The 24,541-nt window shown below is 37.5% G+C and overlaps 1 protein-coding gene across 1 annotated transcript; it reads left to right on the top strand.

Annotated features, from left to right (window-relative positions):
* The first annotated feature begins 26 nt into the window (after nt 1-26).
* Nucleotides 27-24,209, top strand: LOC139124495 (ras-related protein Rab-8A-like). The gene is made up of 8 exons (XM_070690633.1): nt 27-189; nt 6,461-6,521; nt 13,439-13,499; nt 14,855-14,932; nt 16,701-16,790; nt 17,555-17,620; nt 18,159-18,209; nt 19,703-24,209. The coding sequence occupies exons 1-8, from the start codon at nt 66-68 to the stop codon at nt 19,787-19,789; spliced, it is 618 nt and encodes a 205-aa protein (XP_070546734.1). The 5' UTR covers nt 27-65; the 3' UTR covers nt 19,790-24,209.
* The last annotated feature ends 332 nt before the right edge of the window (nt 24,210-24,541 follow it).

Below are 24,541 nucleotides of genomic sequence, written 5' to 3'. Positions count from 1 at the left end.
TGACGTCACTCAACAAGTGACTTTATGGTAATGAGGGTGTTTCCCTGGGACGAACAGACAAGAAAATGGCGAAAACGTATGACTTTCTTTTCAAGTTGCTACTTATAGGCGATTCCGGAGTTGGAAAAACTTGTGTACTCTTTAGGTTTTCAGAAGACGCATTTAATTCAACGTTTATATCAACGATAGGTGAGTCTTTTTTAATGTCGTCGCCATTGTCGTGTACACGACAAATACAAGTTGGAAAGCGCCTGTAGGCTGCGTGGTGTCATTGTCAAACCACGACTCGAGCGAGTGACTCACGCTCTGAGAACGGTGCTGTTTCTGCAGGCGGTTCGTGGGGTTTGGAGACAGGTAACATATGTGATCGGTGGTTGTTTCATATGCCGGCCAAGTTTCAATGTCCAGTATCTTGAAAGGCGACTCTTAGGGTCGAGTGAGCGGCTAAAATGTCGCCGTGCCATTGGCAGAACCAAATTCCAGGACCGAACCTTCAGGCGTGTGCCGTTGCGTCACAGCGCAAGTTCATGTCTGAGCGGTCATTGCAACTCAGCAGGTATAACAACAATAAGTCATGTTAGGGCGGACACCGACAGCGAATCTCTGAATACCTTTGACAGTCAGAATACGAGAAAACGACTGAAGTTGTACTCGTAGATGCTGAACACACTCACAGACAGCCGAAATTGTTATATTTTCAATGGAGGTGGCACACTACCCGGGGATCTGTGTGCTACCTCCATCTATGGTCATTACTTCGAATACAGCAATATGTATGTTGTTTTGATCGATGTGGTTTCTTTTTGCCTTTGCTGAAGACATGAAGCTGAAAGCACCCTTCATTGCCTAATGAAACTGAAAGAGTGGCGAATATAAAATGAGTCTTCAAACAATATGTAAACGAAAAATATTGATAAAACCTGATAGGAATATTTTGAAATTTTATCGATTTCAGATATGCAAGGACACATGAACTCATGGTGATACTTGAGCTAGGCATTCAAATTGTGCATCAAATATTGAACACGTTACCAGGAATGCAAATGTGACATCTGTGTGTTTTAGTTGATTTTGATGGCAGAAACCGTGATAAAAAAGATGCATAAAATAAGTGTATGGGCTGTAATTTTTACAGGGATGTTCATATGCCCGTCAGGATTTTTGCTGACAATAGCAAGCTTGGTTTTATTTGCCAGAAATCTACCTTTTATATATGTTCTCATCACAAGCATTGGAAATTTTGCTGTAGCTCCCAAATTTGGAATCTATGTTGGCCGAACTTGGCAAAAACACTGCCCTCTAAATTTTATCTGGCCCATGGGGCACGGCAAGGTCAATACAAGTCACATGGTTTATGCACTCATCAATTACAGGTTTTTGAGATAAAAGAACTTGGCCAGACATGAATTCTTATGTCAATAATAACAACATATGTTACGCATACATTTTATACAAGTCTTTGGTTTACATGCGAATGTCAAAGCAGGGTTGTTCATGGAAGTAGGCCAACAAGTTGTTGCACTTCAACCCTTATTCTAATAAGTTCATATGTCACGTTCAGGTCAAGTCGGTTAACTGTGAAGCATAACATGTTCCATATCTGGGATTTTTAACTAAAACAGTGGAGTAGATTTTTTCCTCTCTAGCATCAATAATTTTATTAAAAAGGGACTTGAACATTTGAAGGCCCCCAAAACCAAACAATGGTTCTGCTCCAGAATAAAAAGGACACATAGTCTACCGGTACGTGCTCTGCAGACTCAGTACATCCGAGAGAACAAGCAACGACGGTACAAATAAACCAATGTGTACAAACATGTATGATAATATACATATTTCTCTGTGTGTTTGTGCACATGGTTCCGTTTGCTGTCCATTTGAATTCCAGGTTTAACCTATCGGTAAATTTGCAAAAAGGTTGACAATAAGTTTTGGCTGAATACTGCTTTTTACTGACGTGGCAGATGGGGAAATGACAGGTCTGACAATTACTTGATGAGTCTTCCACTTCACTGTCTACAGTTAAGTATCTCCAGCTTTTGAGGTACAGTTAACCGTACATTTTAGCAGCACTTACATGTAAGGTAGGATGAGCCTTGAGGACACTCCCGACAGATATTTGGACTCTCAAACTTTTACAATTTTTCTCTGATATACCACTTGTAGGGGTTCATTTTAAAGCTCTTGGTGAAAAAAAATTTTTCATCGGCTTAGTTTTTTGAAAATCAAAATTTTTTTATTTTTCTCCGTAGAGTTAACAAAGGGATAGCGGCCATTTTGAATTTTAAATATTGTAAATCTTTGGTTATTTGTATCTCTAGTACCAAAATTTGCACAGTAACCCCCTACTTTTATTCTTGATTTGGTAAGAGAATGGCTGAAAGTTTATTTAAGTCTTTCACTTTCAGGATGCATACTCCCTTAAGTGCATAAGCTGTCACAGTGGGATGGGTGGGGAAATTTTATTACCTACAGTACATGTATGCCCCTATACAAACTGTAAGTGACTATAGAAATCTTTGCCCGCCCACACACTTTACACCTTAAAGAGGGAAATTGTTGGTATCACCTTGGTGTAAAATACAGTAACACAACAAAGGAAGTAAAAACAAACAAAGAATAAATACCAAGAAAGAAAAGAAATGTTCAATGATTTTCCGTGCAGTCAGTCATTTTTTTTGCCCTATAAACGTAGGTATACATGTACCAAAAGTGTATTCTTATACACCTGTCAGATTTATTGAACTTTCTTTTTTACCTCCATGCACTCACAGACTGATACATTTCGTTTCAACTGTCACTGTCGGTGTGTTCATTTTTAGCTCTGAGATAAGTGACAAATTAACCGTCTATTCTGTAACCTCTTCACCCCCTATTCCGTGTAAGGAAATCCTAAATCACCATTGATAAAAAAAGTCTGGGCAAAACCATGCTGGTGAAAGGGGTTTGAGTTTTACAAGCAATTTTCCTTGACTGAATTTTCTCATGGAAGCAGTTGCATCCGTGAACTCCATTCCTTTCACCGCCTATCAATGACATTTTGCATTGTATTTGAAAAATATCAAACACCCTGGATACTGAAAAGCATATGAACTCCATGGTGCAAATCAGTACATAACATTGCCCGGGCCATATGTTACATCCTGATAGGATATTGTGCAACAATTGCACTTCCATTTTACCAATGTATTATATCTGAGTATTGAATAGAATATGGAACTAAAAAGATAATGACAGAATGTCTGTGAAATCCTGTTCAGTGGTGGTGTACATATCATCAGTGGGAGGGAAATGTTACCCATCCATTGCTGGAGTTTGGTATGACCCAATTGATTTTAATAGGATGGCCGGACTGATGTACATAGAAATAGGAATGAAAGGTGAACAGAATATAAAAGAATACATCAGAATTTTTAATTTCTTTTTTTTTTCAATGATTGTATCAATGGTTGTTAGTGTCTGATCCATGCTTCCAGCCATCTGTTGCTATTAGAGCAAATATCCACCTTGGCATTATCCAGTGATACGACATTTCGGATTTTGATGGAAGGGAAAAGGTAGGGAAGAGAAAGGGCAGGTCAGAGTCAATGCGGGCATTTCAGAATAACTCACAAAAAGATTGACTGAGTAATTTCCACCCGCATGATCTTGTCATTATTACCACCCACCATTTTGAAATATGCCTGGGTAAATATAACGGCTATAAGACAAGTGAACTAAAAGGTTTGTTGAACCAAAACATTGTGTTTCAGTTTCTATCCGAAACCAAAGAAGAGGAAAGTGGTTGTAAAAACACGAAACTTTCCAACTACAAAGCCTATATTTATTCAGAGGAAGGAAGTCTATTTCAATTGCAAAAACTGTACATAAATCAAATGCTAAACCGGGCACATATTTTCATCAAATAGTGTGACTGATTTAAGCTGCATACCATTTTGTATGATGTTACTAGTATATATCAGGATCTTGCCTCAATTTTAGAGCTCCCCAACCAGTATTCTAAATTATCATGTACAAAGTATGCCATCAGTAGGATCAGTGGCTGTGACTTTTGATAATTTGTTTACCATCTCAAGATTTCAGAGCTGTATTCACATACATGATTCAGGTCTTTGGTACATGACTATTTGATCTATGTCATGGAAATTCTGAGTATATACGGGTCTGAAGAAACATGACTGTGTGTTGCAGAGTAGACAGTGCTGTGTTTATATTTAGGTTTTTTACAGAGTCTGCAAATATGCAAGATTTTAGAGTTTTGAAATAGGTCTATTGACTAACAACATATACTGGTAGTTGAAAGACATGCAAAAATTTCAGCAAGAATTCCTGCAGGCAGGCCCCTCATACCTGGAAATCACTTAAATCGTGGATTTCCTTGGGAGAAGCACATCAAATACACCTTTTGGAGGGGTTTAGAATTAGGGTTAGGGTTAGTTTTAGTGTTAGCATACTTAAAAGTGTTATATATCCTACCCAAGAAAAAAAAAATGGGTGGGAGGAGGGGGGGAGCCTTATGGAACTCTTTCCAAAATTTCAGATCCAGACATGTCTATGTACAAGACTGTATCTATTCAGATAATATGGCAGTACAGGTTCTGATACAAGATTGTAATTCCAACCCTGTGACACACCTGTGCACAGAGCACTGTAAACATTTTTGTCTATACAAGCACACAGACCTGGAGTCACTGAAGGGTCACAGACCTGTAACATTCCAGCCTCCATTTAGCTGTCACAGTTAGGACATCAATGCTACCCGGATCTAAATTTGCACAACTTCAACAAAACTCCATAATCTGCATTTTGCATCCACTGGCTTAACATTATCACAGGTATTTCTTGAAGTCAAAGCATTTAATTTATGAGATGTTCGCTTGACTGGAAAATACTGGTCTGTCTGTATTCTATGGTGCACTGTCAACCGTGATCCTTAAAAGGTGCTTCACGCTGATTTATTCATTTGCTTTGCAAGAAGGATCACGACTTGCATGTCTGATGCAGTGCTTTATTGTTTGCTGTTCCAAATAGTATTTCTGTTTAGGGAAGTGAGGTAATGGGTTACGCAGGAACTGTACAATCAGTAAAAGTTCCATTAGCTTAGACTTTTAGAACATTTTCCAATGTTTTTGTTCAGTTTGTCAATACAGCTGGGCCTCTGGCTTCTGGCGGGCCGCCTTCCAAAATGTGTCAAAGTACCAGAGTGTTCAGCTTACCAATACTGGTACATTCTGTGTATATTTAATGTCCAATATTTTTCTTTGCCCCTTTAAGTGATATTTTTATTGCTTAGATAAGTTTGTATGCTATGTCTGAGAGTAAGTGTACGAGTGTGAATGCTTCACAAACTCTACAGTGTGTGGTGGGGTTGCAGTCAGAAAAATTGTATAAGCTCAGGTATTGAACCACTCTCTCTGAAAGTGGTGATTTGGCCAAGCGGTTTTGTCTTTGGCTTCTCTGTTAAGTGACTGTGTGCCTTACATAGAAAGCGATTGAAAACACGGTATTGGCAGTGTTCTACATGACTTGGAGTGACAAAGGAATGGCTATTTACATAACAATGTATAATTTGCATGTTCTTTTGATATTCAAATGCATTCTTTCATGTGATCATTAACATAGGAATAGATCCTACTCACATTTTCTTTGAACATGAATGTTATTCAGAAAAGTGATAAAACGCACAATTCCAGACTTGAAAATCTAGATGTGTTGTACGTGGATGGTAACTGACGGTTGCAAGTTCTGTGTGTTGCACTCCATGAAATTTGTGAGTTGAGGCTTTGAAATGCATCATTGATTCCCAATTTTACCATTTGGGCATGAATTATGTATTGCATAGTAGAGGATTTCAACAACTCTTGGAATGTAGTTTCTTCTGTCAATCAAGGTACATTGTACATAAATAGGATTTTGAGGGTTACATAATGTTATTGGTATAATTACGGTATGTTTGCTGTTAACAAAATTGAGATCCCACGGGAAACAGCCTATCAAAGCATAGTGAATACAAAATGGTATCTAAACTTTCAGTTAATTTTTTTACTGACAAGTAAATCAAGTCCATCACAGTGGTGAAAATACATTTCAGCATGACTGTATTTGGTGTGGCCATTAGACTTTAGGAAGAGCTATCATAGGGAGGAAACGCTGATTTTTTTTGCCTTCAAAGTTGTGATGTATTGTTCATTCTTAAAGTGAAAGGGTACACATTGTTTTCCTAGAAATTTCCCCTTGTTTGACTTTCATACATGAATGGCAATTTTTTCTTCAGAAATTAGACTTAGGTCACATAGCACTTTGTTGAGGCCTCTTTTCTGACTATTTTCACCATGAATATGCATCACAAATATTTTTTCCATTTTTGACCCTCTCCCCCCAAGAACTAATGGTCTGTCCCATTGTATCATATACTGTTCCTATTCCTTATCAGTCTCTGCTATTTCTACTCTTTACACAGGAATAGACTTTAAAATAAGAACAATAGAATTAGACGGAAAGAAGATCAAGTTACAAATATGGTAAGTATTTTTTTTTACTTTTCGTTATATCCTCTCTTTCGATGGGGAAACGGTTTTGAATATCACACAAAAGTTAACGTTGATATTTTGTTGATTTTATACCATATATAGTGGAGGTTTTGTCGAATTATGAAGACACAATCATAAATGTTGATAGTGCAGAAGTGTCGTAATATCTAAGTGTTTGTTCAAATAATGTGCTTGTGTACATCAATACATATTCTTTTATCAATATATTAATGATATTTTGGTGTTAGTTTTGATCTTGGGATCTCAGCATTGCATTTTTTGTTCAGCTGTGTCATTTCAGGGGAAATGGGGTTGGTTTCCCCACATACATGTACAGGTCAAAAGTTCAAAGTTCATAGTTTTAGACAACCGGCAGGAAAGAAACCTATATAGCCTTTCACAATATCTTACAAACTTTTGCTGTGATTAGACTTTCAAATGTTCCAAGATTTTGATCAACACCGTCAAACTACACATTTGTATATGTTTTGACACCCCCACCCTCACCCCACCCCCGTTATTGTCAAGATGTAAGCAAAAACTTTGGATTTATGGATCAGGTAGCATTGTACATCTCATTGATACACATGTACCGGTATGCCTGATGTTGCTTGCTTTTTCCCTGATACAAGACAGGACAATATTTTGTGTCCCAGTGCAAACATGAAGAGATTTTTGGTACGTTCAGACTGACGACTTTGCGTCGGCCCAGGTCCCGACCAGGGCCGGGGCCGACGTAAAAAACCAATGTGGACACGCTGAGTCGGCCCTGGGCCGACTCAGTTTGGTCCCGGTTAGAAGGGGGGTTCAGGGCCGACTCAGGGCCAACGCAAAATTTGGTCCGACGCAAATCGCCAGTGTGGACACGTTACGTTGGCCCTGGTCCCAGTTGACCAGGCCTCCGCTATGGATCGAAGTTGAACTAGTCACACTATTCGCACAAACAAAACGACGTTTGAAACTAAAGTTTACACCTATCGAAAGTTTTCAATCCAGTCTTTACATTTTAATATCATCCCATGTACGCTGAACTTCCCACCAACCTTTGTTCCGCAAACGAGACCATGTCATTCGATTCCACAGTGCACGTAATAGACAAGAGAGGCATGTCAAAATGCCGCGCACTGGTTATTTCTCCACCGCGGTCTTATATATACCATATGCCCATCCAATAAATGGTGAAGATCTCTCCGATGATTAAAAGGGTGAGTGGTAGTCATATTTGCCCTTCTTGTGCGTAAAACACAGGAAAATCATGAACAGTAGAAACAGCGTGCCATATTCAAATGCGCCATTTTGAACTTTGACAGGTCAGAGGTCACAAAGGAAGGTAAAGTTACGTCGGCCCTAATTCTGGTACCGGTAAGTGTGGACACGGACCAAATTTAATCCCAAAAGGACAATTATTTTGCGTCGGCCCAAATTTCAGTTGGGTTGCCAATGTGAACAAGATATTTATCAGATTAAATATGATTGATGGTTTTACTGTAGGGCTATGTTATGTGACTACATTAAAAAAATACATACATGTAGCATACTTGCAGTAGCTCGTACATGTTTTACAACAGTTACAGTAACAATAACTTTCAAAGATAACTTGAAGCAATATTTGTTATCTCAGTGTAATGTATGTACAAATATTATACCATGTCTCAAGTACAGTGGCTGTGTGACATTAGAATGTACATGTACATTTATAGTGTAATACATTTGTATAGAACTAGTAGTAGTATTTGTTCTACACACTGGCAAAGATCTGTGTGCGATAAAACTTGTTGACAATTAAAGAGAGGGGTAGGGGTATTGTAGCTTAAAACATTACATCAAAGTATGTGTTCCTATGATTGTTCAGGCCCCTTCAATATGAAAACTGACCTTTGACCTTTGGAAAGGCAGTCCAAGCCATTGCTGATACATCACACCTGACATAAATACCAGTGCACACAATTCGTCTTTTGTTGTCTGGCCCGTAGAGTGCAGTTCACTCCTAAAACTGAACGTACAGTACAGTACCTGCTCATGAAATATTTATTACCTGCATTAAACCCTGGTTGGAAAACATTTGAGAAGATTATCTTTATCATCAAAATTATCAAACAAAACACACAAATATAGATGTGTTCTTCTCTTTTTTCATTGCATATTGGCATAAACAAAATGGGCCATTCAAAACAAGTCCCCAAGCCAAATTATATTGCTCTGTGTTGGGCAAGACTGAATAACAGTGGGCCCACACTGATCAATTTTACTAATTAGCATAATCCTAGGGATGCAGTTGATTCACAAAGTGAAGGGAGGGCGACTGTACAAGTGGTATAGCCAATCAGTGATGACATGAAAATTGCCGTACGCAAACACAGACGTCCAGTCATTGCAGCACTGACTAACCACATGCTAAAATAAAATAAATTTCCACTTTCTTCCAATCACTTTCACGATTTCCAACTGCTTCGTTTTTGTGTCAGGTGAAGCACAATGGGCCAGGAATTGGGTTTAGCTAACCAACTTGTCAAAACGGAGCGAGGGTAAGCGAGCAATGTTCTGACAATTTGGTCAGCTAACCCCAATGCCTGGCTTCCACTATGCTTCACCTGACACAAAATCAAGCAAATGAAGACCAATACACACATTTTAGAGTTAGAGTTTGTTAGTTCATGTCATTGTTGAAATAAACAATGTTGAAAATTGCTGACTGAGATTACTGAATTATATCATACCACTTCTGCAAATGTTACTTTTTGTAGGAAACCCACCTCATATGCTGTTTGACATCCTTACTGTATATTATTAGACATCTGATTCTACCATCAAGAACAATGGAATTATGTGAGCGCTAAAAAAGCAGTACATTCCGTAGCAGTTACTTTTTCTAGGCATTCTCCGCCAACCTCATTGGCTGTGCATTCTGCAACTACATGTACATCCGTGCATCCACTGCTCAATGGTTTCATGGAACGAATTGAAAGATTTACAGTATATCTATAGATATGTTTCACTATCTGTATGTGTAGTTCACAGGCTATTCAGAAGCACGTACAAGATAGCGTTCCATACTTGCTATAAATCGACAGAAATTTGAACTTGCATGAAAATGGTCAATGCCTGGCCCATTTAATGCCGCAGTCATGAATGTAAGATGTGTAATAATATGGTCATTACGAAAATTCCGCAAAGGATGCGCTCAGACAATGGCGCCGCGCATCGCCCCAGGCTTCGTGTCAGCGGATATGCTGCCTCAGTGTCCTCGTGCATCCTTTGCAGTATTCTCGTAATAACAGTATTCTCATAATAACCTAATCGTATTTCCATCACGTTATAGACATTCCTGTTGGAAAATTGTTTCTGTGTAGAGATGAAATATGAAACGTGGAATATGATCTGTCTTTTGTCAAATACTGGTGCATGATCAAATACAATCTCTTGGAAACACGGAGTACAGTCATGCCAATCATAGCTTCCTATTAGCAACTTTTTGTCACCTTGTATAACATGTGCATGTATCTTCAGATCCGGTATATCACTTGCCTTTATTCTGAAACGGTCCTTGTGTGTGTTTTATACACGTCTGCATGGCTTCAAAAAAGATTCATGGTCATTAGTTGCGTCCCCTCTATGAATATTTATTTCATTTCTGCATGTATTGTAGTGTCTTAAGGTAGTATATGCCTCAAAACGGAAGACTTGAATATTTACTCATACTTTCCTCAATAAAGCTTTAGGTGTTGTCATACAAAGTTTTGTACCATGGAAGCATCTAGCACCTTACTGGCGTAATTATACCAACAATTGAAATTCAAAATGGCGGACATTCAAGTGTAAACTCTTTGGGGTATATGGCACCGATGTAAAAGAAATAATCTGGTAACAGCCCAAGTTACTCCATGAGCTTCAAATTAATGCTCGCAAGTGATAGACTAAAATGTATTGTGAAAGTTTGAGAGGCCAAATATCTGTCCTAGAGGTGCATTCTACCTTAACCCTTTGAGCACCAATGACAATTTTTGTCGCCTTTATAAAATATCACCCCATCAATTTTTGCTGATTTTTGTCAAATTTTTAATGAGAAACTGTAGCTAATGAAATGTGATGTCCATTTGATCCAAAATTATCAAAAAAATTACAGAAAAATTCTTAAAAATCAGTAAAATGTTGTACAGAAATTTTGGTGGGAAAAATTACGGCAGTCTACATGGGTTCGACATAAAAGTTCTCCATGTAATGAGAATGGCGAAAGTGGAGACTACTGAACCTATAATAAGTTGTAGTACAAATCAATGTAATCATAGGGGATTAGGTTGGAGTAAATTGCCAGTTGAAATACCATGAAATTTCTGTAGCTCAGCCATAGTGTTGAAAGGATTTTGGATATGTGTGTGTCAAAGGGCTCTGGAATTATTCTGTGACAGGATTTGACGCCTTTGAGGTAAACAGTAGTGCTTCAAATTGGCCACCAATGTTTGGATTTGGTGGTTCAAGATGAAAAACTGATGATTATTATGGATGCCAAAATAATCATGCTTTCCCATGGTTGAATGTTGTAACAACTGGTTCATCAGTTCCTGGAGCATCCTTTTGGGATCTTGTCACATGCACATTGTATTCTTACAGTCATAATTTCTAAATTTAGAAAGCAAGCCATAGACTCTGAAGTGACTTTACTAAGTCAACACTCAGTTGAATGAAATTCCCTGAATGAGAGATTTAGCAATGTATCATACATGTACATTTGCAAGGAAAACTCTAACTTGCTTGATTATGAGCAGTTTGCCCTCAAAGCTTTCTCAAAGATTTCTCTCCATCAGATTTTTAAAAATTTGACCTATTTGGATACATGTACATGTACAAGTAAAGAAAATTTTTAAAATATTCGCAAAATGACTCAATGAGTCTGCAAATTCCAAAAGTCAAAGGGCACACACTGTTTATGAGTGGGCATGTAACCTTTTGACCCTATTTTCAGTAAACTACTTCAGACGTCACAACACACTCCCACCTGACACCACAGGTACACATGACTGTAAAATCAATCTAAAGTGTTCGGGTGATAAAGTTCACTGGATATAGAATGCCATAGCCTGGTATACCATATATACCGTGTACGTGGAGAACATACGCAGAAGTCGATGACATCATCGCAGAAATTCGTGACGTTACGCGTTCACATTCATGTAAAACATGTAGCCAAACCTGTCTAATATGCAAATGATGACTTGTTATGTAAATTGGCCATCCTTCTGTTTTTCCAGGCCATAGAAAACACTGGGATAGTACTCTAAGCCATGACTTGATATACCAGTACATGAAACTTTAGTATTGTTTGGTCCTGTCAACCCTATTTCCTGTACTTATGGAACCATCTATCCAATTCAAAACAATGGGATCATACCATTGTGTGGAACTGAAAGGGTTGATATACCATACAGATGTTAATATGCAGTTGTCCAACAGTCAACATTCTTATTTAGCTAGTTCATGAATTTTTCAAAATATGACTCTTTGCCGATTGGCCGGCATCAATTCAATGAGGATGTGCATTCTTTATTTTCAAAATTCTACATACATTGTACTGTCCATTAGTTCCAATGGCAAGTTGTGGGCCCGACAAGAAAAGAGTTCACACTTATGTTTGGAAAAAGGTAAATACACGGTCCCTCTGTGATAGACGGACCGTGGTAAATACAAGTGCAAATTTGAGGAAACATAATGGTATTATGTGTTTCCTCTGGCTTCTGAAATTTTTTAGTAAATTTACGAATTGGGTATTGAAACTTTTCGTAAATTTTGAAATTCATAAGTAAACTTAACCGTTCCAATACGGAATATCATTCAATCAAATTCAAATTAAGTACAACATGTGCTTAGACAGAACTATTTTGAGGTTTGGGGGTCTTCAGCTCTCAATCAACTAGCTGCTTCCTTGCATTCATATATTTACGAATCAACAATGAAAAAAATTAGTAAATCATCTAAAAAATTAGTAATTTTACGAATTTGAGAGTGGCAGAGGAAACATAATGGTATTAATGAAATGGTATTATTTTTAATGAAACTTGAATTGAGCAGTGTGGGGATTATTTGTACATATTATGATGGAAGCGTCTATCAATGCAGTGAGGAATGAATTTTTATCACATTGTTCAATTCCCAGGACCAGAGTTGTTGTTCTGTATTCATAACTTATTGCACATTGATATATAGCTTTTCATATGGAAATACCGGTATATTTATGGAAGTATGGTTTATGTACATTGTATTCATTGAATTGATCTTAATCTGTAGTAGAAAGGTACTTTTCTTGTGTGAGGGAGGTTTTTGTGTCAAATGAGATACATACCCCCTAGGGTAGTGATATATTTCAATACAGCAGTGTGTTGCTAGTTTTCTTCAACCTTGCCAAGTTACGTGTGAGAGAATAATATGGTAGATGACCTTTGACCTCTAGATATCCTCACCCCTACAATGTTATGTTATCACTTTGGTATTGCTGTAAAGTTTTAGCAAATGATTAATATCAGGATGTTATGAATTTTGCCTTTATATGCTTTTGTTAAGGTGTTATTTCCCATTGTGACTTATTAGTCCCCATGGACAAAGTCCTGGGGGATTATAGATTTTGTCATGTCCTTGCGTCCATGCGTCCGTCCGTGCGTCTGTTCACACAAATTTCTAAGAGATGCCTGGAACTTTCTTTCAAACTTGGTACAAGGATTACTACCTATGTCATACATATGCGCGTCATTTTGTTTTGTGATACAATCAAATATGACTGTCATTTCTGTCAATGGTTTCCAAATTCATTGACCAGTTGGAAATGTGTCATTGATAATGACAGTGTTTCAACATCTTTTCTTTGAATTTTGTTGTTATGGGTCGCGTGTTGTAAAGTTTTCTTGTGTGATTTGTTTCAGGGATACAGCAGGGCAAGAGAGATTTCGCACCATCACCACTGCTTACTACAGAGGAGCAATGGTAAGAAATGTCCCCTCTCAACCTCTCCAGTGCAGGGCCTTTTGTTTTGTCCTATTGTTTTCAGTTGGAAGGGTGAACCTATTATTGAAATGGAGGGGGGTGGGAGGGAAAGCAGTTTCAATTTCTGATCCGTTGATAATTGAAATCATGTCTGGATGATGTAGCTGTATGTTGATTGGCAGCAAATATCGAGTGTGTATAAAATAGCAGGCAGTTGGCAAAACAACCAGCTGTCAGCTGAAATTCACCGATTCTGAAAGTGAATTTTAGTAAAAAACTCAGGACATTTTGCACTCTCTTAAATGTGCTCACACACTGCATGTAAGTGCCGACATTTGTATACTTTTATTTTTGCCACCTTTACACCAAAAATTTTACATCCCTGAGATGTATATACTGTGTTGGAACTAAAAAAGAAAATGAGATTGTTTGATGGTGTTTATAAAAACCTAATGGAGAATTGTTTGTGTCCCTCTCAGGGAATTAGTTGTATATATATTATTTTTAAAAAGTGCTCAAAGGTGCATATTATCCTCTGTTACTCCATTATACGTTCAGAAGAGGGAATTATGGCATATTATAACATGCCACATGCTCATTCCGTGTCGCGATTCGCCAGAATACGTCACGTGACGAGAAAATAGATACGTCTAGTCCCCACCAGATCGACAAAAGTGACGTCAGAGGGTATATTTTGAAAAGCTATTTCCCTAGGGAAATAGTTCTGACCAAATTTGGAAAAGTGCCCGGTCACGTGACCGTAGTGTCGTCTGCAGCTTTGCAACAATGGCGGGTGACTAGAACGTGATGTGCGTCCGGGATAGGTGACGACACATTCTCTAAAACAGATTTTCCAACATTTTCCAACATTCCAACAGCGTAGGAACTTAAATAGCTCATCGATGGACTGGATGGAAAAGATTAAAGCGCAACTAAGGATGTCGCTAGGTATGCTTCGAATATTTTTTGAAAGAAAGTGGTACCACGTACAACTGAAAGCGCTGTGGAAACATCGCCCAGTAAACTTGTCACAATGGATTGTTGCGGTGCAAAATATCAAAACACATTAAAAACTATATAACAATACAACATGAGCATGTGGTGTGTTATAAAACACCTCTAGCCTGGTCTTATTTGGGCTATAGCGCTCGTCTATTACCCCTCGTGGCCGTGTGTTACCAGAAACACATCGCTATACCCCTCGGCCTACGGCCTCGGGGAATAGCGACGTGTTTCTGGTAACACACGGCCCCTCAGGGTAATAGACGGTCGCTATAGCCCTCATGACCAGGCAATAGGTGTTTACTTGTATGTACATGTGATATCATTTGCCTCCATATATTGATTCTTCTCAGGGTATTATGTTGGTCTATGACATCACCAATGAGAAATCCTTCGACAACATCAAGAACTGGATCAGGAACATTGAAGAAGTGAGTAAAATTGAAAACATTAATTCCAGTAAGGAAAATAAAGTAACTCCAGTAACAAAGAGTATTAACCCTTTGAACCCCGCTCGGACATAAATGTCCGATGACGTCATAGAGTACCAGGGGGTCAGGGTGCAAAGGGTTACGGAAAGCACAAGTTTGATTTTTAGCTACTATAGACTATAGTCTATAGAAGCTATTGGGATGGGTATCCGTCCGGCGTCCGTCGTCAGTCTGTATGTATGTATGTATGTATGTATGTATGTATGTATGTATGTATGTCCGTTTGTGAGGCGTCCGTCCACTCAAATATCTTGAGAACCGCAGTACTTACTGATTCGATATTTGTTGTGTAGATTAAAAATATGATTTTGAGAAAGTACTTTTTTAATTTTTTGATATTGTTGAAAATAGGCAAATTAATGCCAAAAAAGGTGTTTTTGGTAAAAAATCTTCTTCATAACCGCTGGTCAGACAGCTTTGTTATTTGGTATACAGGTCCCTAGGGGTAACCCAACTTAGATTTGTTCAAATTGTGATGAAATATGCAAATGTGTATTTTTAAGGAATTTTTTTGTCATTTTTGGTCAAAATTTGACTTGCATTGTATGTAATTCTTGTACTGTATAAACCCTATCATTCATCCAGAAAAAAATAATTAATATGATTTTAAATAATTGAATTAATTAGAAAATCATCAAAGCCAAAATAATTTTTATGTAGAATTATCAGAAAGTTCACCCTTTTTGACAGTTCGTAGTGAAATGCTTACCATCTTGGAGGATTAAAACATGTAAACGCAACTTTCCTGAATCCCAACTTTGACATATTCTGAACCGTCATTTATTGTGCCCTGTATGTTATCTAACAGAAATTGCTCAAAATAGTCAATAGAGATAGAGATAGAGAAGTTCTAATTTCCATTTATGGTTGACTTGGTAAGGATAAAATAAAATTACTTTTTGAGGAAAAAAATAGAGTGGTCAATTAAAAGAGTGGTCAAAGTGATAGGGTTTTTGGTAAAGCTTCGCTGTAAGATTCCTCATGTGCTATTTATAGCAATTGTGCAATCTGTGTAAACAGTGCAATGAAAGTTACATGATTCCTTATAATGCTTTTGATGACCTTGAACTTCTTAAGTTCAAACATTTGTCTCTTCAGTGTGCTTTCTCTGCGTATGTACAGTCTAAACTTATTCAACAGAACTCACTTACAATGTTAATGAAAGATATCCACCTTCTTCATCAATACATGTGTCACAAAAGGTTATTCTCTACATATTACACAGCAGAGCTCTGTCAACTGTTGAGTTGCTTGTTTTTTCAAAACCGCTGGTCAGACAGCTTTAACATTTGGTTTACAAGTCCCTAGGATGACCTATTAAAGTGAGATAATTTCATACAGTCAGGAAATACTTAATTTTGTATCCATGTCTATTGTAGCTTCAGGACTTTGGCCCTATGTTTAACATGTTCACCCGTGATTCCTTGTGAACAGGTCCACAAGCATCACTGATAGCAAAGGTTTGGGCAAAACCATTGTGATGAATGGGTTAAAGCCGTGTTACAACTGTTGTAGTTCACATTCCTACATTCAGTGGCAGTTAACAGGCCAGTGGCAGTTAAATGATATTGCACCATACACATTCATACCCTTGGGCAGACCCTTCAGTCCACTTCTGAAAGTGCACTCAGTTCACACCAGCCAATAGGCAGCGTTGTTTCATGGTTGCAGAGGTGAATAACATGTTATATTTGCCTTCCTATACCAGCATGCATCAGCAGATGTTGAGAAGATGGTGCTTGGTAACAAGTGTGATATGGAAGACAGACGACAGGTGACCAAAGAGAGGGGAGAACAGGTTAGATCAATTTTGTATCCCTCTGTTCCAGAAATTTGATATTTCAGGTCTCTTCTGATTTGAAACTGTTTTGTGTTTTCGTTGGGCCAATATCAGTATATTGTGTATCTAAGGCTCCTTTAACTGTAACTTTTGGTGTGATATCCAATATTTTCCCTCTGTTTGTGAAATGCAGTGTCTTGTACTGTAAGTGATAACAAAGTCATTTTGAAATGCATCAGCTTTTTAACACAGTCTGTTTTTGTAAAGTTTTTAACAACTGTATCCCTTTTCCTGCCAAGTTCATATTTCACCATTAGTTCAAGTTTGTTAAAACTAGTGAAGCACAATACATCCCATTTGGTGCATTTTAACAAAAAATTGAACATTTGAAACCCCTGAAACTACAGGTACTGTAAGCATGATTTTTATGAACTAAGCTGTAAAGCTTTTGGAATATACCAAGCCAAATGGGTGGAAATACGCGTGGTTTTGGCTCAATACAGCTTTTTACTGACTTAGCTGATGGGGAAGTGATACTGTCTGGCAGGGAAAGGGATATTTTAGTCTAGACCAGAGTTTATTTGTCAGTAATAACATCGCATTTTGTACACAATGCGCTGTGTTGACATGTATTTTGTATTTCTACCGTACACACTTTGAGAAGAAGAGTTAGAAAACTATATTTGATTTAAAGAATAAAGGTCATGAAAAATTATCAACTGTCTTTAAAGATAGTCCCTTTTGCAATCAAAAGAGTGTAACAGATGTATTGATTTTTGCAGCTTGCCATTGAGTACGGTATTAAATTCATGGAAACCAGTGCCAAAGCTAGCATCAATGTGGAAGAGGTAAGTATGATATTATACAGCTTTATAGCTTGCAATATTCGCCAGTCAGCAGGGATCTTCACAAGAGGGTTCTTAGGGGTTGGCCACCCCTCTGTTTTTGGAGCATTCTATTCGTATGTTAATAACAATGCAAAAGAATGCACGTTCACAACAAAAGAATATATCGTACGTCAGACATATGGTTACCTACCCTCGGGAGATTTTTCGAGCCAACCCCCAACTCCTATTTGCTGTTAATGTGCAGTGAACCTGAAAGGTTTTATCTGATTGGTTGATTTTCACTATTTACAACAATTTAAGGGGTCTATTGTCTATAATTCAATAATAACGGTTAGATTCAGGCAACTAATTGAATAACAGCTTCCGAGATGCTGCACATTAGTCAGTATTTGTGAATGCCGCTTTACCTGAAGTAATCAATGATTTTTGTGGATTACTTATTAACATGTGGAAACCACATTGTGCATCTCATTGAGATGTGATTTCACACTTCTGCCCTCTCCTGTTATTACATTTTGCCATCCTCAATCTCTTTCAGGCCTTTCACACACTAGCCACAGATATCAAGATTAAGATGGATAAGAAAATGGTAAGCAATTGTATTTGCATTGAGTTTTGTCAGCACCAATGATAAGCTTTCTGAATCAAGGCACTGTGGTGTAGTTTGCTTCTGTGATAGGGAGCCTCGATAGAAGCATACCCCTCAGGATAATGCTTGATTGCAATACAGCGTTGAAATAAGTATATATACCCCATAGCTTAGTGTTGAATAGTAATATGGCATACCGTAGAGAGCGATAATGTTGAATAGTAATATGGCTTGGAATGAAGCAATTAATCTTCAGCCATACCGTTGTGTTGTAGTCCTTTTCCAAAATTTGCAGTTTACCTTGGCTTCAAATTTCAAAATGAGTTTTCTTTTAGTGTATTTTATAGCTACATGGCTTTCAGATGTGTCACAGCCTCTCACTGAGTATGGTTTGCATTGTATAAGCGGATCACAGACTAAACATGTGTCTGATTACCTCTTTCATGTTCCATATCAAAGCTATTGTAAAGGGACAGTCCATAATCTATATTTTAACGGGGCAGTCCTCAATTCATATTTTAAAGGGGCAGTCCTCAATTCATATTTTAAAGGGGCAGTCCTCAATTCATATTTTAAAGGGGCAGTCCTCAATTCATATTTTAAAGGGGCAGTCCTCAATTCATATTTTAAAGGGGCAGTCCTCAATCCATGGTTCTCATTAATTCTTGTTGACTCTTGGTATTTGTGCTGTTGTTTTCCTGGAAGAGTTCTATCAAATCATTCAATTTACCTGTCGGTACATCTGATAAACAACTTACACCTGCACTGCAACAGTTCAGAAATTTCATTACTTTGGTGTCTAGCCCCAGTGCAATTGAAACAAATGATTCTTGCAATTTATAAAGACCCTTGATCATAAAAAAGCGGATGCATGAGAAACATAATTTCTTCAGACCTCAATTCATTTTGCATGCGCCGAAATTGCAGTATGGAATTTCCTTTAGTTTTTCTTAAACCACTTTCACAGTAAGGAGTTTCATTTGGATTGGGGCACTGATACAAATAAATTATGTTTTTCATGCATCAGTTATGATCATTGTCCCAAATGTACCATAAAAACCCTATCAATTCAACCAGAAGAGAAGAATTATGATTTTAAATAGTTGAACAATTAGAAAATTAACAAAGCCAAAATAATTCTATAGCTCCAATTATTAGGGATTTCAACTCTTTTGACAGTTCATATGGGATATGCTTACCATCTGAAGTCCCGACTTAGACATTCTGTGCTGTACATTGTATTGTTCTGTGTATTTTATCGAAAGTAAAATGTTCAAAACAGCTTGTCATGATTGGTTGGTCGAATTATTAGAGATTGATAAAGCCCGAATTCCATCGATGGTCAAACTGACAAGGGTAAAATAAATTACGTAGGATGGTCGAATTAAAAGAGTGGTCAAATTAATAGGGCTGTTATGGTAATTTAGCCGATCATGAGTCACGGAGTCCATAGACACCTTCATTGCTTTCATTCTTTTTGTTACATTTTCCAGGAGACAAGCTCAGCAGCCAAATCAGCCGTCAAAGTCACAGAAACACATCACAAGAAGAGCAGTGGGTGGCGATGCAGTATCCTGTAGCTTCCTACCCCTCACAGACCGACCTTCCCACCCCTGTTTTATGGTCCAACCAAAATATTCGGCATCCACATGCATTTGAAATGGGTTATCTTACTGTATATACAGGGTTGACGCATTGGCTATACCATAGAGGGTATCAAAAGTAATCGTTTTTTGTAGGATATTTCCACATTCACCTGCAGTTACTGTGGATTGGTCCTATACCACATATTGCCCCACTCATGCTTGGTATATTCCATTGATAAAACAGGGGTGGCAGGGTGCTCAATGAATCCGTTGTACATGTTTACACTGTATAATGAACCAGAGATATCTATATTTTCTACAATAGGGGACATAGATTTTGAAAAACTGACTTTTGAACTATTAAATAGAAATTCTTTCCTAGTAGGATAGTTATCATACACACAGCATTATGTTATGATGTTTCAGTGAGACCCAAGTATATTGCAACATTTTTTTTCAGAGCACAGCTTTTATAGAAGAACCAGTGACTTAAATATATACGGTGTTCTCTCCAGATAATCAGGGTTGTATTGTTGTACGGTGTATTTAAAATATAATGAAACCTGTCTTTTCAGGACACTCTGGGGATTGACAAAAAGTGCTGTCAAGGTAGAATATGCCTCAGGGACAGATATTCAAACTCTCAACACTTTTACTGGTCTTTTGGTCCAGCATTTGTGGGAGCTCATTTTGAAGCTCATGGAGTAAGTAAAAATTTTCCCAGGGAGTGATTTTTGTGAAAGTCAAAAATATACATTCTCCTTATACAGTTACCATGGGGTGGCAGCCATTTTGAATTTTGAATATTGCTAAATATTGTCTAATTTGCCTTTGTAGTACCAAATTTTGTAGGGTCATCCTTGATTTTCCTACTTGGTTTCAAAACAGAATGGCATAAAATTTGTGTACAGAATGTTTGGCCAACAATTCCTTGTTCAATTGTGAGGCGTGAACTACCATAAAGGTAATATGCTCCTCAAGGCAGAATGTTTGAAATTTGTCACAACTGTTATGAAACTTTCAACCCCTTTCTTTCATAATCAATAAAACTCAGCGGTCACAGTGCAAAGTTTTGGGTTAAAGAAACAAATAACCTAGAATTTACCAATATTTAAAACTCAAAGTGGCAGCTGCAGGCTGTGTTAATTTGCCGTGGAAAAATTAAATTTTCAATAAAAAAAAGAAAACAGGAAGGTGAAACGTTTTTGTACTCCATGAACTTAAAAATGAGTCCAAAGAAGCAGTAAACCACAAAGTGTTGTCAAACTTTGTGTCCAAACTCCCCCAAATGGCCTGTCATTAGTTTCGTAATCGGGCTTTGACAAAAATTGGTTTGAGGAAAACCATGGTGGGAAAGGAGTTAAGAGTAAAGCGAGAGGAGTGTTGATTTCAGTGGAGTCTGGGAATGCATGTTTCACTGTGCATGTGTTAGTTTCAACTCTTTCACACCCACGGAGTGATCCACCTTTTGCCCATAAAAAACGGCAGGGTTGTGCCATACTTTCGACCAGCCAGTCCTGTAGACAAAAATTCATATATCATTTTAAAGATTGATCAAAGCACATGAGACCTTCAGTACAACATCTGAAAGTATTCAAGGGTATCATAATTGTAATTTTTGCCCTGTCATGTTGATGTCGGATCTGGAGAAAACACTGTTAATACATTCAGTTTCATTTTGATTGATAGTAAGAAGTGTTTAAAAAAACCATAGTTTGTAGATTCTGATCTCTTAGACAACCCAACCCCTCCCATTTCACAACCACTTTGGTTTAATCCCATAGTGTAACATAGAATGGTTGAAACTACATTGAGGGTAAGGGGTATGAAAGGTTTTCATAAATAATAGAATTCTTGACAAAAGTTTAGCAAAATGTCTTAAATTATGTGTTTCTCAGAGCGGGCAAATTCTTGCCAAATTAATTCATATGTAGATAGTTTCCCTCAATTGCAGTATATGTACAAGTTTTCCTCTGAGTGGGCATTGGGGCGTATAATCATGTGAGATTCAAGAAAATTTTCCTCTCAACAATTACATAATTCAGAGGTTTTTTGCCAAATTTAGAAAGAAAATAATGCAAGTCTTCATAACCATTATGATATCAAGAATTATATCATGCCAATAAAGTGATTGCAAAAATAAAGCAATCTGATTGGTTGAGGCGCAAAAATAACAGTGCTGTATTTGTGATATAGCATAGTTGGAATATACGCAAAGCTCTGAGAGAGAAATCCCCTTTTTTACCTTTTCATGCCAGAATTTCAATATACTATAATTGTAATATAATACAGGTAGCAATGAACCATCTCAGCAACTGGTATACAATGCAGTTTTGACCAGTCCATGCCATATATGCACTTGCATACCCTCCTGCATGTATCTCACAAACTCGTCAAAATCTCATGGTATGACTGTCGCAGGGTGTGGTTCTTTGCTAAAGTATACTTTCACAGTCTGACTGATGGTGGCGCTGTTCACTTTCACTCTTGATAAAGTAGTGTGGGAACACAATATTCTAACTTTAATTTTTCTTGAAGGATGTAAATGTCTGTTCTTGTCACCCATCCCTAAGCATTTACAAACACACCCATAAACTTTTTATTTATCATTTTGTTGCTTTCCTATTTCTTAGTCGTTGCATGATCCTTTCAATCAGCAAGACCAATGAAATCTTCCATTTGAAGTTTCTAAGGTAGAACGTGTCTCGGTGACAGATATTTGAACTCAAATTTTTACTATTTTTTTCCATATTTACTTCTTCATTTTGAAGCTCTTCGAGTAAAAACATTGCAGAGTCTTAGTTTTCAAAAACTGGACATTTTCCCCACAGAGTTGGGATGGCGGCCATTTTGAATTTCAAACATTGGCAAACATTGGGCAATTTGCTTCTCTAATTCCCAACTTTGCAAAGTGACCCTGATTTTTATTCTTGATTTGAAAAGACAATGGTTGACAGTTGTGTCATTGAAGAAAGTTTGATCAAAAGTTTTATTTCTTCCACTTTTGAGGCGCGGACTACCTTAATATTCAGGCTGTGACATTAATGATATTATTACCATTATCTGTAGACTGAAAGATCCGTTGCTTGAGGGCGCTCTCTATGCTCCCAGCCTTATGAGAGCGCCCTCAAGTGACAGATCTTTCAGTCTACGTCATCTGTTGATGCAAAAACTGGTCAGATCCAGGGTGTGGACAATTCATGTAGATTAGTAACTCTTTTATAACTAACATCACCTGAAACTTTTTTGCACCTCCCTCCATCTCCTGGGAAAGTAGTAGTGACCCTATTGTAATTCTATGGTGGGTGAAGCTATTTTATGCAGAAATGGGGGTTTGTTGTAAAATTATGAAAACTTTGGTTTGTAATGGTGTGTAGGCAAACTTAAATGTTCATTGTGGTTTTTTTTCATCATATTTTCATTTTTAAACAGTACTGTTATGTAACACTTTTCCATTAATAATTGGGATACTTTTATACACCGTAATATTTTCCTCCATAAGTATGGATGGAAATATTTAAACCTGAAACATCCATAATATTTTGGGTTTTCTGGAAATGCCGATCTGTAATCAAGAAATATTCATATCAAAATACAGACTGTTAGCAAGCTTAAACATGATTCTAAGAAGCTTAGGTGGTCACCACGATTTAAGACCCCCTAGGGAGACTTTCCTTACAAGCATGAGGACATCCTTGCTTGATACTGTGCCTTCATCAATAGCCACTCGTTTGTTCCCTTGTATTTGCACCCTCATGTCAACGAAGAGAAACTACCAGAAGCAGGGCTGCTTCTTTCTAATTCATCCCTTTCGTTGACAAACCGTGGTAAGATCCCATTATATTTAATGGATGGGTGGACTTTTATACAGGAAAATGGGGGTGGAAGGGGTACAAAATCCCATAATTGTGTGACCATGTAGTTCTCTGTCAACAAGTTCACCAATCTGAGTGGCCAAATAAAAAAGCTCCCTAGCTCTCTTCAAAAACATCAAGTTCTTAAGAGATACTTTGTACAGAACGTGTCTATAAGCCTTAGCATTCAGAAAAACCAAAAATATCAAGCTTGTAAAATTATGCAACAACAGCCGCTTTAAATTGTACACACAGAAATGATTTAATATTTCTAGCAACATAGAAAACAAGCAGATATTACCTACAGTTTCTGTTTGATGTTTGATGTGTCAAAAAGACTTACACACCAATTGTGTCTCTCTGTTGTTGATAGCAATACATTAGTTCTAGAGGGATGAATGTAGTGGGAGCTTCATTTCATGTATGGTACTATTCATGCAATTTTTGAAATGAGATTTTCATTCAATCTTGTTACTTTATTGAGCTTTAACTTTGGTGTAAGCTATCGGTATCTTCTCTTCCTGAATCATCTGACATTAAAAAGCCATGATATAGCTACATTTGTAGTTTTTTGTTGTTTTCTGTATCAGTGTGATTGTAACAGAGACATGAAATTATTACTGTAAACAAGAGACATTCTACAATTGGTTAAGGTTGTATGTGCCTTGAAAGTGAAAGACTTAAAACTTTTGCTCAAACTTTCCTAAATGAAACTTTCAACCATTCTCTTACCAAATCAACAATAAAAATCGTGGGTCACCATGCAAAATTTGGAATTAGTGAGACAAATTGCCCAACATTTTGCAAGATTGGAAATTCAAAATGGCCGCCATCCCTGTGTTAACTTTATGGGGAAAAATTAAAGTTCGAATTTTCGAAAAACTAAGAAGGT

The sequence above is a fragment of the Ptychodera flava genome (genome assembly GCF_041260155.1).
Source record: "Ptychodera flava strain L36383 chromosome 23 unlocalized genomic scaffold, AS_Pfla_20210202 Scaffold_24__1_contigs__length_23054250_pilon, whole genome shotgun sequence".
NCBI classification, from domain to species: Eukaryota; Metazoa; Hemichordata; class Enteropneusta; family Ptychoderidae; genus Ptychodera; species Ptychodera flava.
This window is presented reverse-complemented; position numbering and strand designations above follow the sequence as displayed.